General features: G+C 43.5%; 1 protein-coding gene across 6 annotated transcripts in view; it reads right to left on the bottom strand.

Moving 5' to 3' along the window:
• The window catches only part of MDGA2 (MAM domain containing glycosylphosphatidylinositol anchor 2), a 324213-nt gene that overhangs the window by 125328 nt on the left and 179865 nt on the right, over positions 1–19020 (bottom strand). For all 6 annotated transcript variants that reach the window (XM_068682207.1, XM_068682208.1, XM_068682210.1 and 3 more), the window contains one exon: positions 3004–3333. In XM_068682207.1, coding sequence (XP_068538308.1) covers positions 3004–3333 — 330 coding nt within the window. The remainder of the gene's footprint in view (positions 1–3003; positions 3334–19020) is intronic.

Here is a 19020-nt window from a genome sequence, read left to right on the forward strand (position 1 = left end):
CTACAACAAACCTCTCTTTGCTACTCAGCTCTTTACCTAATAGCAAGATATGCATTAATAACCCTCTGATGGACTCATTCCAGTTTAATGAAGCCTTTCTGGTACTGAGGGCCCCAAACTGGACCCAGTATCCACTGGTCTCCATGGCTGGCAGGGAGCAGTGCTGCTCACACCCCACTCACTGCCTACTGGGACCCCCAGAGCTGCTCCTCCACCAGGCAGCCTGGAGCCCTGCAGTGGGCACAGCCCCCCTCAGATCTCACCCAACTCCCTGCCCTGCTCCAGCACAGCTGCTGGGAAGTCAATTAAAAGTCCACCAAACTTGGCAAGAACATTTCAGGAGTCATCGAGCAGTAAGAATAAATACTTCTGATTTATACCTATAATTTTTTTGCAAGAAGCAAAATATTCAAGGATCTCTGAAAAATAAGACACATCCAAAATAAACAACAAATAACAAAATAATAACTAGCTGAATGAAATGATTTTTCCTCCTGTCTCTTGAGGTTTGAATATGTTTGCATTATGTTTCAGGGTGGGAAATGCAGCAGAGATGTGCTGTGTAAACACTGACTGCTTGCTCACTTACATGCATGCCAAATTGGGCTCTGCATCCATGACCACAACTCTTTGCATCTTATTTTGCAAATCCATCTTGCAGCCCAGCCCACCTATGATTCTATGATTCTACTTCTCTAAACCAGACTTTACCAGTTCAGCTATAGGTTCCTATAAAATCTGCTTTAAAGGTCTTGCTAACGCCCAGGCAAACAGCTTTCCCTCCCCTTCCCTTGCCCACAGACCCAGGCTGTTCATCACAGCAGGCACCCAGGTTGGGTGAGGCATAACTTGCCTGTGGTAAAAGCCATGCTGCCTGCTTCCAGTCCCCTGCTGTCTCTCCATGTGGATGGGCATGCTTTCTAGAACATGCTCCCTGAGGATGACCTCCCTGTGCTTCCCTGGGTCTCTGTCTTGCCTTAGTGAAGACAGGCCAAAATGTGCAAAATGTGCATGTTTCCAGTTTTTGTTGGATGTCTTTAAGTCACCATGACCTCTCAAAGATGACCAAGTGGCCCTGAAGGGACACTGCTCAGCTCCCCTAGATACCTCCTATCCAGTCCCACGGACCTACCTACATCCATTTTGCTTCAGTGTTCCCCAACTCGATCGCAGGTCAACCTACCTCAGCTCCATATCGTATGCAATATTCTTGATGCAAACCTCCCAGACACGTGTCAGAAGCAACGTGGTGCTGGAGGAGGACCTGTGACCACACACCCCTGCAGCTCTTGCTCCTCCTCAAGGAGCCACAGGGCCACCATTTGGAGGAGCACCTCTCAGCTTGCACATACACACAAGTTTTATGTTTACTTGGAGATGTGATCACTGGGCACAAGAGCTAATGAGCTAAATTAAATCTCCATAGCATAGTTTTGGACTGCACGTATTTGCCACGTCAAAGGACCACAATCACACATGCCATTGAAAAAGCTGTGCACACAAAACACTTGTAAACTACTGGTCAGCTGAGGAGAAACAGGGTAAATGCAGTCTTCCAAGCTTTCTGCTCAAAACCAAATGATTCCAGCTTGCAATTACACACCTTCAATGGTCCCGAGGAAACCCTGCACACTGCAGTTCCAGCTCTTCACTGAAACGTAATGCCAGCAAGCAAAACGCTTCTCCTACCAGCACCAGTATCTTCCTGAGGATGGACGGCAGGTTCAAGTATTAAAATCTAAACAATAATTTATCATGACAGTTGTGAGAGAGATTGTTTAGACATGATATGTACTTGTCAAGCATAACTGATGTTGTAAGAGTTGGAAAATAGAAACATGGATGTACTGTTTGATGCAATAGAGTGCAATTAATCTCTCTGAGAGAGTAGAAAGCACACACTTGAATGTGTTTGGTAAAAAGGGGTCAGAAGATGTCTATTAAACATTTTCTTTCCATGCTATAAAAATGTTTTCAATGCATTCTTTGTTGTCTCACTTCTAAACAGCACACGACACATGCCTTACCCCAGTGAATAACATGCATAATCTGAAGAAAAGCACAGCAATGCTTTACATAAAAGGCAGGATGGATAGCAGCTGTAATGCTAACACTCTGCCTCTGTGCTTTAACATAAAATAGTGTTCTGAAAACAGAAGTTTCTTGGTTGTTTTTCCCTGTAGAAATCAACCAGCAACCCTTATTTTTGATTATAATTAATTTTTGGCAGGCAAAAAATCAGCTTTCAGAATGATTTTCATTTTATTATTTGAACATGGACTACCATAGTAATTAAATTCAACTCTGGGGGGGTCTTAGAAATATATTGGTTACAAACCAGTTATTAGCAAAGTGATAAAGAAAAGCAGACCACCCGTGTTGTGTTATGTACTCCTACTCGATAGCCACAACAAGACATTTATTATCAGCCAAGGTAATAGCCACGGTTTTAGCTCATCCAAGAGAGAGATGTTTCAGTCACTGATCTGGAAATATGCATAATAGATATCTTAAACTTTTTCCCTGTTGGGAATAGCATGATTCACCACCAAGCAATGCGTAATCTTTAAGAAAAAAGAGAGCTCCTTCCGCTGTTGGCACTCGCTGTTCGATGGGAGCAGCTGGATGGATTCAGCCTGGTTAACATAACACCCTCCTACTTCTCCCTGTAATTTCCTACCAGCTATTTTTTCATGACTCCGGATGCCTGAAAGTCCAAAATAAAGGCCAAAGTCCCTTTTTAGAAGCAATAATTTTTCTGACAATAAGAGCAGGCATATCTGAGCAAATTGGACCTTAGCGTGTTCTTGGGAGCGAGCATGGTGTGCTGCTTACTCGGTGTCTGTCCTTTAATCACAGGGACTCAGCCCCTGACCTAGGTCCTGCTTGGATATCCCCATGGCAAGAAGTGCTCTGCATATCCACCTCTTTCTCCCATGAGTCAAGCAAAGCCATGCCTTGGCTATACAGACGTAAAACCAAAATCAGAGAACGCCTCCTTACCTGTACTGCTGGAGATGTTGACATCAATGCTGATATCCGATATGCCACCTCCTTTCAGAGACGCCACACACGTGTAGGTCCCAAAGTCCGTGAATTTCAAGTCAATGATGTCCAGGTTGGTGGTGCCAGGCGACACGTCGGGGTCAGTCTGTGTGATGACCATCCGTTCGGAGCTTCGCAAGGGGCGTCCGTTTTTGAACCAGCTGAACGTCAGCTCTTCCGAAGGGACGGCTTCCACCTGGCAGGAGATTTTCACCTCTCGCCCAATCTGGATATTGTCGTCTTTATGGTATGGGTCAGGGGTGATCCAAAAGCGTCCTTTTTTTAAGGCTGAAATATACCAAAAAAAAAAAAAAAAAAAAAAAAAATCACAGCAGTTTAGTCTAATAAAGCACCAATTTTGCACTTTCAGACTTTGCAAAGACATATGTTCATGAGTCACTTTATACCTACATATGATGGTTAGGAAGTCACTAAGGCTTCCCATGCACACACTCAGCACATGGTTGTTTTTTTTTCTTATCATGAGAGAACGTACAATGCTAAGATATTTGTCTTTTCCAAAATGAAAAATTGGGACTCAAAATAATTGATGAATCTTTGTTATCCATCTCTGGATGTCTTTATAAGCCCTTCCTCACCCCTGTGGTATGAGAGCACAGAGAAAATAGAGATATCCATCTGACATCACTAATGCAACCAGCAGCAGCATCCCCAATCTATCTGGAAACAAACATGACCACGTAAAACAGTTTTGTGCCAGCTGGTTAAACGGAAAGAGATGAGCACATGCCCGAGGCTACCGCCTGCCCTGGCTCACGGCCGTGCCATCCCCCGGGGCAGCCTGGAGGGCTCCTCCTGTCCCTGCAGCTGCCCGGGGGCAGGCTGCCGTACCCCAGCACAGCACAGGGCTGCTGCCCACACCAGCTGGTTCAGGTGAGGAAACTGCTGCCAACTCCAAAAGGTGACAGGGCTGAGCGTACATCTCCAGGTCCTAGCTGGCAGTTACTGGCAAAAGGCAAAAGGATGCTCTTCTGGGATGTAACTTCAGGGGAGAGCCCATGGTGAGTACTGTGGGTGTTACTTCTCAGGCTGAGTCTCATCAGAACAGAAGAGCCCATCCCGTACTCGCCACAGCAACCTGAGGCTGAAGGCTGCACGTGCAACTCAGAGAACATCCTCACCACTTACAAGGATCTCTATTTCCATGGTTCTTCAAGCTGGCAATACAAATGTAATTAATTCTCTAACCCACATAAAGCAGAAATGAGGCAGTCTCAGCATTTCAGACGGGAGCCCCAAGGCAGGCAGGGTTCCTGAGGCCATCCCAGAGGCAGGTTCAGCGCTCAGGAGGACCCCGTACCAACCTAGGGCACAGCCTCCCCGGGGGAACACTATTCCCCACTATCATCCTGGCAAGATGAGCATTTTTAACTAGCATTCCTTCATCAATCTGCTATTCAAGAGCAAAATAATTCTGCTACTCATTTATTTATTTTTCTTGTCACTCTTTTAATGCTTATAAAGCTATCAAGAACAATCACCGTTTACACCAGCAAATTGTTTGCAATAAAGCAGAGTTGGTTCAATAGTTATTTTTGGAGGAGTGCCTCAGAGTCAGCCATTCAGTTCTTCAAATACACACGTTTTGATGCACTGCTTACAAAATGGTACCTATATAATCCCAAGACCCCTATGCCCCTATATATGTGTGCTTCAGTATGGATGCACGTATATGGTGTTACGTATATGTTGATATCTCCAACTACAAAGCCCCACAAAGAAAATAACAGCTAGAAATGTTAAGAGCAAATATCCAGGTGGAATGCAAGTACTGGAAGACAAATGCCTAAATCCAACATTTCTTCTCATTGTGCTGACTTCGTGGTCTATCGAAAAGCTTTCCAGGTTGCCCTGCTTTCCTCTCCTGCTCTCTCTGCCCTCCCATGGACAGCAAGCAGCCCGGGTAAGAAGCATTTGACTGAGATCAGGACATACCAGCAGGACTCGCCTCTATTTACCCACTTAGAGCCAATGAAGTGTGGTGTTGGTACAAATGGTGAAGGCTACGAGCTGAAAATTTCCGTGTCTGGATCCCATACTTTGGGTAACGCACGGTTTGCACGTGCTGCGTGCAGGAAGCGTAACATCACCAAACACAAACAGATGTACAAGGCACCAAGCATGCAAAGAGAGTCTGGTGTGTTGGCTCCTTCCATCTCTGCAAGTGGTGAAAACGCTAATTCAGAACCAATTTTGTCAGCTCAGTAGCTCCTTGAACAGAACAACTCTTTGGAGCTCACAGATGCCTTGCTGAATTAGCACTTCCACAGCTCTGAAAGGAATTAACAGTTAATTAATTAGTTGTGGTTTCTTTTCTGTTTGCTTGGCTTGTTTTGTTCAATGCAGGGAAAACAGCACAGCATCTGGCTACCTGTGGACACCCTCTTGCACGTGATGTGAGAAACTTCTGCTGTTGAGGAAGCTGGGCCCCTTAATCAGAGAACGAAGGGACTTCTGTGCTTGCTGTGATGAGCAGATATGGCATGAAACCCATTGGACTAACAACCATGCATTCAAAACCCCAAGAGGTTGAAGTGCTTTTGAGAATTTGTGAAGTTTGAAAATTTCCAAAATTGTATCAAAACTGAATTTGCACAAAAATTCATTAGCCTTTACTCCGCCTCTCTTGCTCCCTTTAAAAAGCTGCAGCCAGGTCCCCAGGCTTGGGGAACTAACACGCTTTGATTCCAGAGGAAGAAGCACACATTGTCTGACAGTTCGGAACTGTCACGGTAAATAACTTTGGAACACAAACTGAACTTCTTTGTTTGAGAACAGAAGAACAAAGACTGCTTACATCCACAACATTCAGCAAATATATTATGCTAATGGTTTGCAGACAAGAAAAAAGAACTCATATTAGGCATGATGAACAGCACATTTCAACGAGAAACATTTGCTAATAACTTCAACAAACTTTTTGTTTCTGATTTTTCTTGTTTTCTCATGCACTCCTTGCAGCAGTTTCTCCTTCCTGCAAAGGATCAGCAAGGGCTAATAGAAAAGTCACATTAACACTCATCGACCCTTCATTACAGCAAACTCTAAACAGCACAGAACTGCTGCAGAGCACATACCTAACCCGGATATTTTTTGTACATCTAAATACAAGGAGTTTAGAGGAAGGCCACGAGTCAGTGTACTGCATGGAAAAAGTTCAGGAAATTTCTAGAAATTCTGAACCGGAGGAAAAAGTCTCATAAGCCAGGTCACTGCTTTTCTAACCACATCCTCCAAGACTCGACAACCTGCACAGCTATCAGCATTTTCTTCTGGTGCCAATAAACTCAGCAGAAAATCTGACTTTACAATGGAGCGTCTGTACAGAGTTAAGCAGCATCATTTAACAACCCGCATCCGTAAATCCCTAATTTCACTTGTCACCAGAATAAACATCGTGATCTCCACAATTAACCCATGTATCCCAGCATTTCTGACGTGCCATCAAAGCACGTGGAATTCACCGTCCGTATCTGGAAGCTGTCACCAGGAAACCGAGTGCAGGTGCCTGTTCATTTTCCACGATGGGAAGCACCACGAGGTGCAGCACTGCTACGGCCTCCCAGTAATGCCAAACCTCCCTCCCCCAGGCCCTGTTAGCCAGCCTCAGGCCCAGAGCAAACAGTGTTGCCCTCAGAAAAAGGCCACGGAGCTAGCAGACCTCTCCAGAGTCACTGCACCTTCAGCAGTCCTGGGAATCCAAAGCTGCTTCTTCCAGATGGACGCTATGGAGCCTGAGATCTGCACCAGCTGAATGTGGTTTCCAAAAAGACTTGAGAGCTCATCGATCTATGTTATGCATTGTGTACTGACCTCTTGGGAACACCTGAGCTGAGCCTGGTACAAGCCCAGAAGGTATCAGAAAACACATCTCTGTTTGTATTCTCCACAAGGGTTTGCATTCATAGTCAGTGAACAGGTTTGGATCTTCCTCCTGTGTAGGTTCTTGGACCGTAATTTGCAGACATCTCCCTATATAATATCTACCACACTAAAACATACAGTGGGCTTGGACTCCAGTTTTTCACCGCATTCTCAGTTATGTTTGAAGCTTTGCTGGAAGGTTTCAGTCACAAATACGGGGTTAGATATATGAATTAAGAGAGAGAAGGTTAACCAGCAAAATATGGGAGGTGATGCTGCAGGCATGCTAACTGCAGCTGCATCCTGGCAGAGATTTCATAACATAATCAACACACAGGGCTAGAAAATATCAGCTAATGTGCAAATAGGTCTGTGACTCCACTTTGAGGCTCAGAACGTGCCCAGGAAAGTGCCAGTCTTTCTCCAAAGAGGCCCCAAAGAACTATGATGTGATCAAATAAACAAAGATGAAACAATTTTCATCCTCAAACTCTTCACAAAACTCTTCACTGTCTTTGCCCTCCCTCATTAATTACATTTCAAAGTAATAAAATTCATTTCAGTATCTCAACTCGGGCCTATTTGCATTCATCAGGTTAAGCCGTATTCCCACCCCCACCCCGATCAACCCAAGATGCTCCTTTAATCCATCAAAACCTTCCTATCTTGCAAATGCACATTTCATGATATGTGCACAGCATCAAACACCGTAATTGAATACATTAGCTGCTGCGCTACTTGCAGGCTTTGACAGGGTGCTGGTGGCCACTGACTGCCTCCCAGGCTGACACGGGGCTTTGGGGAAGGCTGAGCTTTGTGCTTGCTGCTGTTTGTGTCTGTGTGCAGTAACATTAAGCAGCAGAAGGGTGCAAATCACTGATTTTAACCTTGACTGAGCAGTTGGGTTCCACATCAGGTTCAGTCTCACCAACCAGAAGTGGCTTTGACTAATTCTTGTTGTTCCCCTCCATGTTTTGTTAAGGCTGGCAAGAAATTTTTGGTTTAAACTCTTCCTAGTGAACAAGATGGGAATGTCTCCTGATAACGTGTCAAGCAGACGTGAGGACCTGCACGGGTCTTGAAGCACCACGAGTACATTTGGAGGTTTACTGAACCCAGTACTCAGTGCACCACTCGTTTCTGAGCACCCAGAGCTGGCATTTTTTCAAACAAATGCTGATACCTGCACCTCCAGATCCAAGTCACTGCTGAGATCCTCTGAAACTGCTCAGGGTTCCACGTTTCAGCTGAATCCCCTGGGTCAGGCAACACGGCAATCCTCTCCTGTGCTCAGATGTTACTGACCCTGTGAAGTTTCCTTCTCACATGCACAAAAATAGATTGTGCTACTTGGGAAGATTCTTCACTTTATTTCTAAGGCCAGTGAGAAAAAGGCCAAAAGTCTGATCCAAAGCTCACCGCTGTGGCTGATGGCCACTTCCATGGCTCCTCTGTGTGCTGGATTAAGCCTTTTGCCTCAAATTCTGCTTCCCCGCAAAGGAGAGAAAGACACAGAAAGCACCAGGGGAACAGCTTGTTTGGAAAGCGAGCTGCAAACCCAGCTTCATTCTCTAGAAACTCCAGTCTGTTAATCCAGACACTGGCTGCTTGCTTTAAAAGACTGAGATGTAACTCTACAAGTTACTGCTGTGATCTCTGTACCAAAAGATGATTACTGGGATGATTCATTGGTCCTTGAAAGAAAGATATGAGGCAGACAGCGGGTAAAGAAAGCCAACCCTTATCGCCAGCTCTTCCTTCAATCACACCGGGCTCCTCATCTCCTTAGAGCCTTACAGATGGGAAAAGCAATCCTGCTTTCATATGACTGCAATTCAAAAGATTCACAACCTTACGACAAAGATTTTAGATAGTCCCTAAAAGACTTGTGAAATGCATTCGTAAACCTAAACCTTTTCCCTAATCTGTCAAGGCATCTCGAGACGCCAACTTTTCTCATTGCACGCTAGTGCTCATATATTCAGTCTCTGCTGGTTCCCAGATTTTGCAGAGGAAAATAGAAACTCCACTTCCTTCCCTTCAAGGAGCAACTCAGTTGGATTTTGAATAGAGCCGTGGCAGTGACAGACGCGGTTACCTGCACTTGCCTAACTTTAAGACAACGGCTTTGTGACACAGAAGGCTGGCAATGAGCAGATAACAGCACTTGGGTAAATACAGGTCAAAGGACAGAATTAATGTGTTTAATATGAATGGTGTAAGCACCTGGATTGGTTGATTTCATCATTAATGCATGATCTTTATAAAACTATAGGTATCTTACTGCTGAGAAACAAGGAAAAGCAAAGTAATTTGATTTGCTGTGGTTAAAGGCAGACACCAATGTATAGTAGTAAATTAAGTGATGTTTTCCTGCAGTAATTCTGAGTTATTTATTCTCCCCAGAAATAATCTGTTTCAGACCCCAAGCAGCTGAGAAAATGGCACATTTCAACCTACGACATTTCTCTGATGCAATGTTTCCGTGACCTGAGCTTTGTTGTATTACAATACAAATAACCAATTCCAAAGCAATCACAAACTCGGGCTAATCCACAGATCTTCTCTGTCAGGTGAAAAAAGCTCCGTGCTTAAGGTGGGAGACCGTGTAATTAGCAGCTGGCCGGGGGGGCTGTACCACTGCTGTCCTGTGAGATAGGAGCCATCCGAGCACACTCCCTTGCAACTCAAGTGAACAATAAATATTAATACCTCCGGCTGCTTTCTTAGATACATATTTGTCAAAGCTATCATCCAATATCTACATCTACACCACTGGGATGGGGCTCGGATTTGTGTGTCTGAATGATTAAATGAACAAATATATGAAACAAAGGAACCTGGACCATGACTACGCCGTGGAAACGGCAGTACAGGCTGTAGTCTCTGGGCTGTCTGTTAAATGGAAAGCTCAGCATAAATGAACCTCTACGAAATGAAAAGTCATTCCCACAGAAGAAATAGACTCATGGATTTTTTTCTCTCTGATATTTCTTTCTTCAATAACACATCTACCCCTACCAAATCGATAGAAGTAAAAGGAAGTTCTTACCATAACCTCCAGAGAAGCACAGAGTCCTGTTCATTTTGGCTACGCGCAGCACAATTTCATGATCTTTGGTATTCTACAGGACGTTGTCTTAAATTGCATTATCAAACAGCTAAGCTGAGTTGAGACATTTTAACAACTGTCCAAAAGCTGTTTCTCACTGGTGAATATCACAGAACTTCATTCTGTCACATTTTGAAATTATTGTGCATACAAGGAGCACTGAAAACACTATTTTTATTTTTAGTTTTTCCCAAACAACTAAAGTTTTGAAAGCAAACTCAAGTCCTGCTTCAAAGCATAAGGAGAGCATTCAGAATTATGGTTTTCTAGCCTAATTCTAAACTGCAAGACCAAAACCGCACTCCTTGAGATCAGCTTTGCAGATATCAGCTCTCCACAATGGAAGTTTATCTGGGTTGCCACATCAGCTCAGTCTGCACGCTGATTCTGTACACAGAAGAGCCTGCTCTGAAGTGTCTTGTACAAAATCACTTCCACTTCTTTCTGATGAACGACCCCCATCCATCATACTCAGCACTGTTATGAGCATGTAACCACGCATGAAAAATTCCAGTAACAAACAGGAGACAACATCTGCAAACCGAATCATTGTTAAGCCCACACCATGCTGCTGGGACCAGCACAGCCACACCTACACCTGATGCAAAGTGATATCTCAGCTTGGCCTCAAGTTGAACAAAGCTAAGACCCAACATAATACAAGCTTTGTGCCTTGCTTCAATGAAGGCCTTGAGCAAGCAGTCAGGTCAGGGCTAGGAAAATTTGGTCTGTTGAAATGGACCTCATGGTGCGTTGGTAGTTGTGTGTTTAGAGCAGAGTACAACTTTTGGGCAATAAGGAATATAAACTTTTACTAGCAGGCTTCAGTTATTGAAATTGCAAGCTTGTTGGACAAAACCTCTGTGTCCAGCTGGTGCTTTAAGAAGTCAATTTTCCAAAAAGCAAGGGCAATAAGATTAATGGATTTGGGGGAATAATGAGCAGAGAAACATTTAAGTCCAAGCTCAGAGTTGCATAAAGAATATTAGTACAGTATGGTTAAAATGCCACAATTCTAAAACCCAAACCAGGGGTTGCCTTGGGTAAAGCCATTCTTTGGTCAACGAACAAAGAAAAGACCACAGAATGGCTTTGGTTAGAAGGGACCTCTGGGTCCAATCCTGCAGCTCTGTCAGGGACACCCAGAGCAGGTTGCCCAGGACCACATCCCAGTGGCTTCTGAAATTCTGGCAGGGAGAGTCCACAGCCCACAATCTGACAAACCTGAGATTTAACAAACCAGAAAAGGGGGCAGTAATGAACAAGTCATGGCTCTTCCAGTGCCCCTCTACACCACAGAGGGGCAAAGGACACTGAAAAAGCCAGAGATGTTTAACAGTCTGAAGCTGTATAAAGTCATAGTGGTGGAGTATCACCACCTCATAAGAAACAAATCTTGTCTCAGAAGATCCTCAGCCACTGCTGTTTCTACAAACCACCTCATTACCAAGTGGAGAAAATAGATGCAATTAAGAAAGGTTAAAATATATGGTTAAAGGCTCGTGTATCTGCTGATGACTAAATATAATGGATGAGGAAGAGGAAAGCTGCAGTTCACGGGTCCTGCTGCAGTTCCTCACTGTCACTGTGCGCTGAGCACTTCTCATTAGACAGCACCCCGGCTGTCTTTGGTGCCTGAGCTTTTCCCTCTGGATATGCTCAGGTTTCCACCAGCCCTTCTGTTTCCTCTTTCCACTCTTCACCTCTAATTTCTTGTGCTATTCTGACATTCAGCTACCGCAATGCCAGTGTTGCCCTTAAAAAAAAAATTAAAACAAAATCAAAACATAATTGTGCGGCAACAGACACCTCTTTCCATCCAGCTTTTTGTCCCTGGCAGATCTTGAACACCGTCCTGCACCACAGCCCACACAAAGAGCCATCCTCTCCCCAAGCTGAGTCTCAGATAACTCATGGCAGACGTGGCCTGGTCTTGCACAGTCTCTAAGACCCACCACAGGACCAAATCAGTGCTCATTTCAGTGACTCGCAGGAGGAAAGGTCACTCCCTCTGGTCTTAAAAGCAAAGCAAACAAAAACCACCACGTCCCCCAGGAAAAGAAAAAAAGAAAAAAGAAAAAAGAAAAAAGAAAAAAGAAAAAAAAAAAAAGGAAAAAGGAAAAAGGAAAAAGGAAAAAGGAAAAAGAAAAAAGAAAAAAGAAAAAAGAAAAAAGAAAAAAGAAAAAAAATATATGCATATGTATGTACCTATGTGTATATATATCTACGGTAGATATCTACCAACTTTTCCTTTTTCTTCTGCCAGTTCTCTGGACCTAAAAACTCCTAGGTCAACACCGTGTCTCTAACCATGGACTCCCATCTTTACCTCTTAAAGAGGTTCCAAACTGGCTGAAAGGAAGGGGGATGGGCCAGATCCTTCAGCATTTTCTGCACAGCACCAGCCTGCAGCATTTTTAGAAATAAAATACTCAGAGTCTTGCCAGCTTTCCTCCACAGCAATTGCATCTATTTTGTACTCCATTATTCATATTCAGTCTTGGCTGGCGGGGGACCGTCGGGTCTGCCAAGGTCAGCATCACGCTGCTGGCTGAGTTTTCCTCTAGCAGGGAAAACTCCCGTACCTTCATGGTTCATCCCTACAACCCCATAACTGCGGGGTCCATACCTCAGCAAGACAGGGAAACTTCCCGATTCTGAAAGAAGACCTGCACATCTCACTCAAAATTAAAATAAAAATAATAAAAAAAAAATCTAACATCAAATAAAATCGCTCCTAAGCTCTGCACAGAGCTCGCCTCACCTGGGTTAGCTTCAAGGAGCGCTGTTTGATGTTTTCACAGAGGAGAACTCCCTCCAGGTGAAACCCTTCCTGCCGAGCGAGCAGGCAGGGGGCACCTTGTTTGGGCCATAAGGAGAACTTTAAAAAATAGCGTGACTACGGAAGAGAGCTTTTACAGGGAATGCAACAACGCTCACCTCTCTTCCCAAAATTCAGGTTTCTTAAATGAGGTATTTCAGACTCCGCAAGATAATTTTGGCTGAATTATGCTGCCTGAATGTTCCCTGTTCTCAACTTCCTATACTAAGAAAGACTGAAGTACAGTCCTGTTAAAAAAAGACACATTCTCAGCATTTTACCAACACCTTATTTTTCCTCTGTCAACATGGCTTTAGCTTAAAGTTTTTTTAAAACTTTAACTTTCAGGAGCTATCAGAACAATTAAGTTGTCAAGCATCTTCTACTAGAGCATCTCCAAACTTTTTAATATCAAGCAATTATTTGGCACTTACCAGACCAGATGCATTCGCATTTCCAATTTAAATGCAAATACAATGGAGAGATTTCAGGTTTTGTCTCTATTTTTATAAATGCTTTTAATTTCTAAAAGAAAAGGATGCATTATTTTGGAGATGCCGTGTCTTTTTTTTACTTGTGTTCCAGTTACTGGCTTCTGTTTCTTTTACTGCTTTTCCTTTTTGAAGGGAGAGGAGGCGTAGACCAAAGCTGTACAAGGTCCCCAGAGATATTCAGGTGAGGAGGCAGCTCAGGAGGTCTCCAGTCCATCCTCCTGCTCAAAGCACGGCCTGATGGATGAGCTCAGAGCTGGAAGGTCTCCGAGGATGGGGGCAGCACAAACTCCTGGCCCCTGGGAGCTGCCCCAGTGGTGTCACACCATTATGGAGCCAATTAATAAAGTGGTGACTAACTGGCAGCTGGCATTCAGGAGGGTTTGAAACCCCAAGCAGAAGAAAGCAAAACAACCAAAAGCGTTCCTATAACGTGAGGTTACAGCCTGCCAAGGCACAGCCACGTGCCATCACAGCCCGACCTGCGTGCTCAGGGCTGTCCCATCCCGCAGACCGCCCACCTCGCAGGCAAACTGCAACTTTGCAAGTCTCATCGCAGACCGGGCAAGAATTGGGATATAAATTAAACAATTCGGAGAAGCTGACACAATCCCCAGTGGGCTGTGCACTTGCCAAACAAATTATAAATCCTCTGAACATTACAGCTGGGCGTTTTCCAGGGCCAATGCCTTTATAAAGTTTCGTTCTTGTGCCAAAGCTGTCAAAAAATGAAATAAAAAATAATAATAAAAAAAATAGCCTCGCTGAGCTCTCTTGGATGCCAAAAAGCAATCCACTGCAAATCTTCACTCTTCTCTCTGCCCACAGTACCTGCCTTTCCTGCAAGCCCAGAGCAAAGCCCAGGCTCCAAGGTTTGGGCACTGTTTCGTCCCCATCACTGAGAGCTTTATCCTACCGAAGGGCTTCATGGCAGCCTGGATTTGTTCCAAGGCGGGATGCATTTCCCATCAACGCTTCCCTTTTATTTCACAGTTCAATGCCCCAGAAATGAATCAGGATCCTATAGAACTTTCCAAAATTATTTGTCAGAGCCCTACCAGCCTCATTCACAGTTGTCTGATGCGATACAAGTAAGTACATTAAAACACATTTCAAGGTCATCAAAATGTCAGATTGAAGAAAAAAAATGTGTTTTTTTTTTCTATTTTCCTTCTCCCTTCAGGATGAGACAAAATTTTGAAAAACTCCATTATTTCTGTCAAAACAAAATGCCGATTTTGTTAAGACTACATAGACCTCATCGTGTATTAATCAGTCAAGGTCTAATATGATATTAAACTACAACACCACAGCCACGCACAAGAAATTACCATGTATCAGGAGCTCATATTTACTAGCCAAGAGACAGTGAAGATAACTTTTTTCCTTGCTGTCTACTGAAGACAGAAAACGTGCACCTGGAGCAGCCCCACTGGGCCAGAAGGAGAGAGACTAAATGGATATCACCGCTGTACCTTCATAAACCGTGGTGCCTGACAGGCACCACAGGATGTGGCAGAGCAGCAAAACTTATTTAAAAATAAGATTTCTGTACACAAAAACTGAGAGAAGTCCTAATGAAAGGGCAGAAGAATCAATAAACCATCTACATTTTTATATGGAACCATTTTATGAACTCGTCCACAATACAGCCCAGCCTGGGAGAGAGCACATATGCCTGAGAGTACTATTGCAGATAATAAAAATAAATGGACTTATTAAACTCTGAAGCCTGACTTTCTCACACATTCATTCTCAGAGCTGTAAACTTTTAGGATAGCGCACCAGGAACTTATGACTGTAGCAACACGCTGGATGTGCCACGAGATTGGGTTTTCTGGGCAAAAATCCTGTCTGATTCCAGCGCCAGTCACAGGGCACGGCTCTGGGTGGAAGGATGGGAACTGGCTGGCAGTGGCTTTTTGTAGTAATTGGGGCAATACGTGACACTTGGGTTGTCTGGTCTGGAGCAGAGGAGGCCAAGAGGCCACCTCCTTGCTCTCCGCAGCTCCCTGGGGAGGGGAAGCAGTCAGGGACATGAGGGAATGGCACAGAGCTGCCCCAGGGGAGGTTCAGACTGGGCATTAGGACACATTTCTTCACCTTTGGGGTGGTCAGACACTGGCACAGGCTGCTGAGCAACGTGCTTGGTGCCCCAGGGCTGTCGGTGTTCAAGAGGCATTTGGACAGTGACCTCGTTAATACGGTTTAACATGTCCTCGTTAATACGTTTATATGCACTACCAAAACCCAAATCCCACCTTTTGCATAAAACCTGTGAGCAATAGCTCTGTCCTGGCACTGGGCACCAGCCCATGGGGGGCCCTGCTCCCATTTCTGTTATTAACAGCACCTGAGGATCTCCCAGGGGTGACAGCAAAGGTGCTGATGTAAAACCATGCAGACGTTATTTTAGACTTTATGTCATGCGATTGCTCGTAGCCAAGAAGGGAAAACCCAAAGAAAAAGCTCTGGGATAAACAGAGCTGTGGTGGGCAAACAGAAGAGAAAGCAGGAGTACACGAACAGACATCAGAAATACCAGATTTCAGTGCATATTTTTCTTTTAAATGTAATAGAAAAGCAAGACAAATATCATTTAGTTCACAATCTGGGTCTTTTTTTTTTTTTTTTTCCAAGACATAATGAGATAGGTACTTCCAGCAATCTCAGCCTTAAATTGTATTTCTCCAGAGTGCTTTTTGTTCAGCAAAAGCTTTTGTGCTAATGCAGAGCACAGGTCATTTAAAATTATTATTTTATATTTAAACTGACAGGGAATCCCACCCCTTTGAAAAATTAACTCTAGACATTATGTTTCCACTTCACAGAAGGGAAAAGTCACAGAGTCCGAGTCAACTGGCATTAAAATAATGTTGCAGTTGCAGTGGAAGAGACAAAGGAGTCTCTTTAAAGAAGGTAAAGGAAGAACTCACTGAGGAGGCAACAAATTTGAGTTTGTGCACATTGACACCCTTCCAAATAATATCAGTGCTGCACGTTTGAAGACCTGTAAAGCATCTCTCTGGTTCCACCTGATGCATAGGTGTCCTTCAGAGATGCTACCCAGCATTTTTGCTCTCTTTCTGGATGGAGGAGCCACCTTACAACCCTCATTAGCAGAAGCCTTTATTTCTTCCAAAACATATTGGTACCTATTGAGAGATTTATATATATATATTTTTTTTCATTTTCCCCTTCACAGTGCCTTTGGAATTTTTTTCTTAAATGTTCTCATAATTTTCAGGACTGGTTCAAGTCAAGTTGAAGCTGTACAATTTTCCAAAAGCTGTTGGCATATGATTATCTTGATTCCTGCCTCTTTTGACATTTTCAATTGTCACCCAAATACTGAATGGTATTGTGACGATCGTGTTTTTATGCACTGTCTTAAAGCTTATGAGGTCAATATTACCTTTTCTCTACTCTAATGCCTTGTGATATCTTCTTCAAATATGCACTGAAGAATAAAATAAAATTTCTAAGATCCTAAGAGAAATTTTTGAAGTGAAATACCTCCAAGAGCAAAGTCTTTTTCTCACTTGAGTGAGAGGAGTCAAGATCCCCCTAGAGCTTCCTCTGCTTTCTGATGGTTTTGTCTAGAAATAGGGTACAGGAAGCTATTCTACTCATCAATCCGAGAGCAGGAAGGGAAGATGCCACCAAGGAGAATACCCACCAACACTCAGATGCCAGCAGACTTGCAACCATCTAAAGAACACATTAATCTAATGGAAATACCGAGAAATTTCCATAATTACAACTGGTGAGCAGGCAGCTCTGCTGAAATGAGATAGGATTTCCTCCTTCTCTGTTTCGACCTGGACACCTTGATCGATGACAACGTATTTGATGGGATGGAGTATTTTGCAGAAACTTTGGGTAGGGTTAAACTGATAATGGCATTCTTCAAAATGGCTGTACTTCACAGACTTTCTCACCAAATGGTGACTTCACCAGGTAAAAAACACGTGGCCTCATTGCAGAGGCAGCTGTGCCACTGGAAAAGCCCCATGCACCACATCATTTATTTGCCTCTGGTGAGCTCCCACTCAAAGCAAGAGGTGGAAATGGAAGACATTGCATTAAATCTGTGCCTCTGAATAAATGTCATAATGGTACTCAACACAACTGCTCTTCATCTCAACATTATCTGATGGGTGGAAGAGAAAGGCACTGACCCAATGGCTCAGTAGAATGGTGACAAAGGAAGCCAACTTTGGCTCACAACTTGTTTAAGAAATTGGTACCTTTAAAGTACCTTACTTCATCTGTAAGTGGTACTTTGACTGCCTGAGCAGGTGGCGAACGAGGGAGCCTCTTCCCCAGCAGATGTGCGCACCACCTGGTGTTTTGCAAGGGATCTGCATTCACATGAACCAAAGAGCAAGCATGCAGCATGTTTTTGTTGGAAGGACTTAGAGTTCCTTGTAAGATATACAGGCAAAAAGAGGAAAAAAACAACACCCAAAGGCAGTTATGACTAAATGGGTTCCTTGCATAAATGGCAGCTTTGGTCTATTTTACTTTCAGAACGTCTTCCATGCCAGTGCTCGCTGGAAGAAGAGAAAAATGAGTAATGGCAAAGAGATCTCACATTAAATGCTTATGCATAGTAGGAAGATGCAAACCAATACCACTGCTGGCACCTGCTATCCTGCTGCTGCTGGAGCAGCACATAGCAGTCGCAGGAGCTAGTTACTCGCACCCTGGACATTTATGTATTTATGGTTATTTCTTTCTGAAAGATTCTCTCTGATTTTAGATTTATTTATTTTTAATTAAATGTATGGCAGTCATATGGCATCATCCACAATGGATTCAAAGGAAAGTGTGATGGGTATTTATGAATTTGGGCAGTCAGCCACAAAGACAAGAAAATGCTCAGAAAAGAAAATTAAAAAAATCAAGAGCTGCTGGAAGATAAGGCAGCATCAATGGGATGAAGCTCACACAAAGGCATGTTTGGATAAATGCACAGTGAAATTTAGTAAGTTTTAAGGGGAACAAATTTAATCCAAGCCCTGATGGCACTTTTTACAATTTTACATTCCTATCTGTGTAAGATTAGGGGATTATTGTCTAGTCCTGGGATCGGTAGTCCAACCTGAGAGAAGCTGCAAACTCCAATTACCAACTGCTTCTCCTGCAAGGCTTAGTTGCCATTTCAACTAAATACTCTTTTCTCCTCAGCTGCTGTGTGAAAATCCTGATAAACAGCAACAAAAAAAGAGATGAAAGAGAGAAGCAATGAGCTGCAGGCAAAACGCTAAGAAACATAGACACAAAGTAAAATCCAAACTTGGGTGCAAATTTCGCTCACATTTCACTGTGAAACTCAGCATCCCTTTTAGTAAATATAAATCAACTAAGGCCAGAGTAAAAAGACTTTTTAAAGACAATTCTTTCCCTTTAACAGAAATAATAGTAAAGGGGAAAAATCGCAGCATGCAGCCGTGTACTGGGGGGTGATGTTCCTTGTGGTGGTTGCTTCTCAGAATTAATGGCCACACAGAAGAGAAGAAAAAAAAAAGAATCTTCCTCAAATGTTTTAATGATATTTTGTTCAACATCTTGCAGCTCCTAGGCATCTCATAGGCATGGGCTTCTATAAATAAAAATGTGAGGGCATATCATTATTATGCTATGACTCATGGAATTTGTAT

Source organism: Anas acuta, chromosome 5, assembly GCF_963932015.1.
Source record: "Anas acuta chromosome 5, bAnaAcu1.1, whole genome shotgun sequence".
Taxonomy (NCBI): Eukaryota; Metazoa; Chordata; class Aves; order Anseriformes; family Anatidae; genus Anas; species Anas acuta.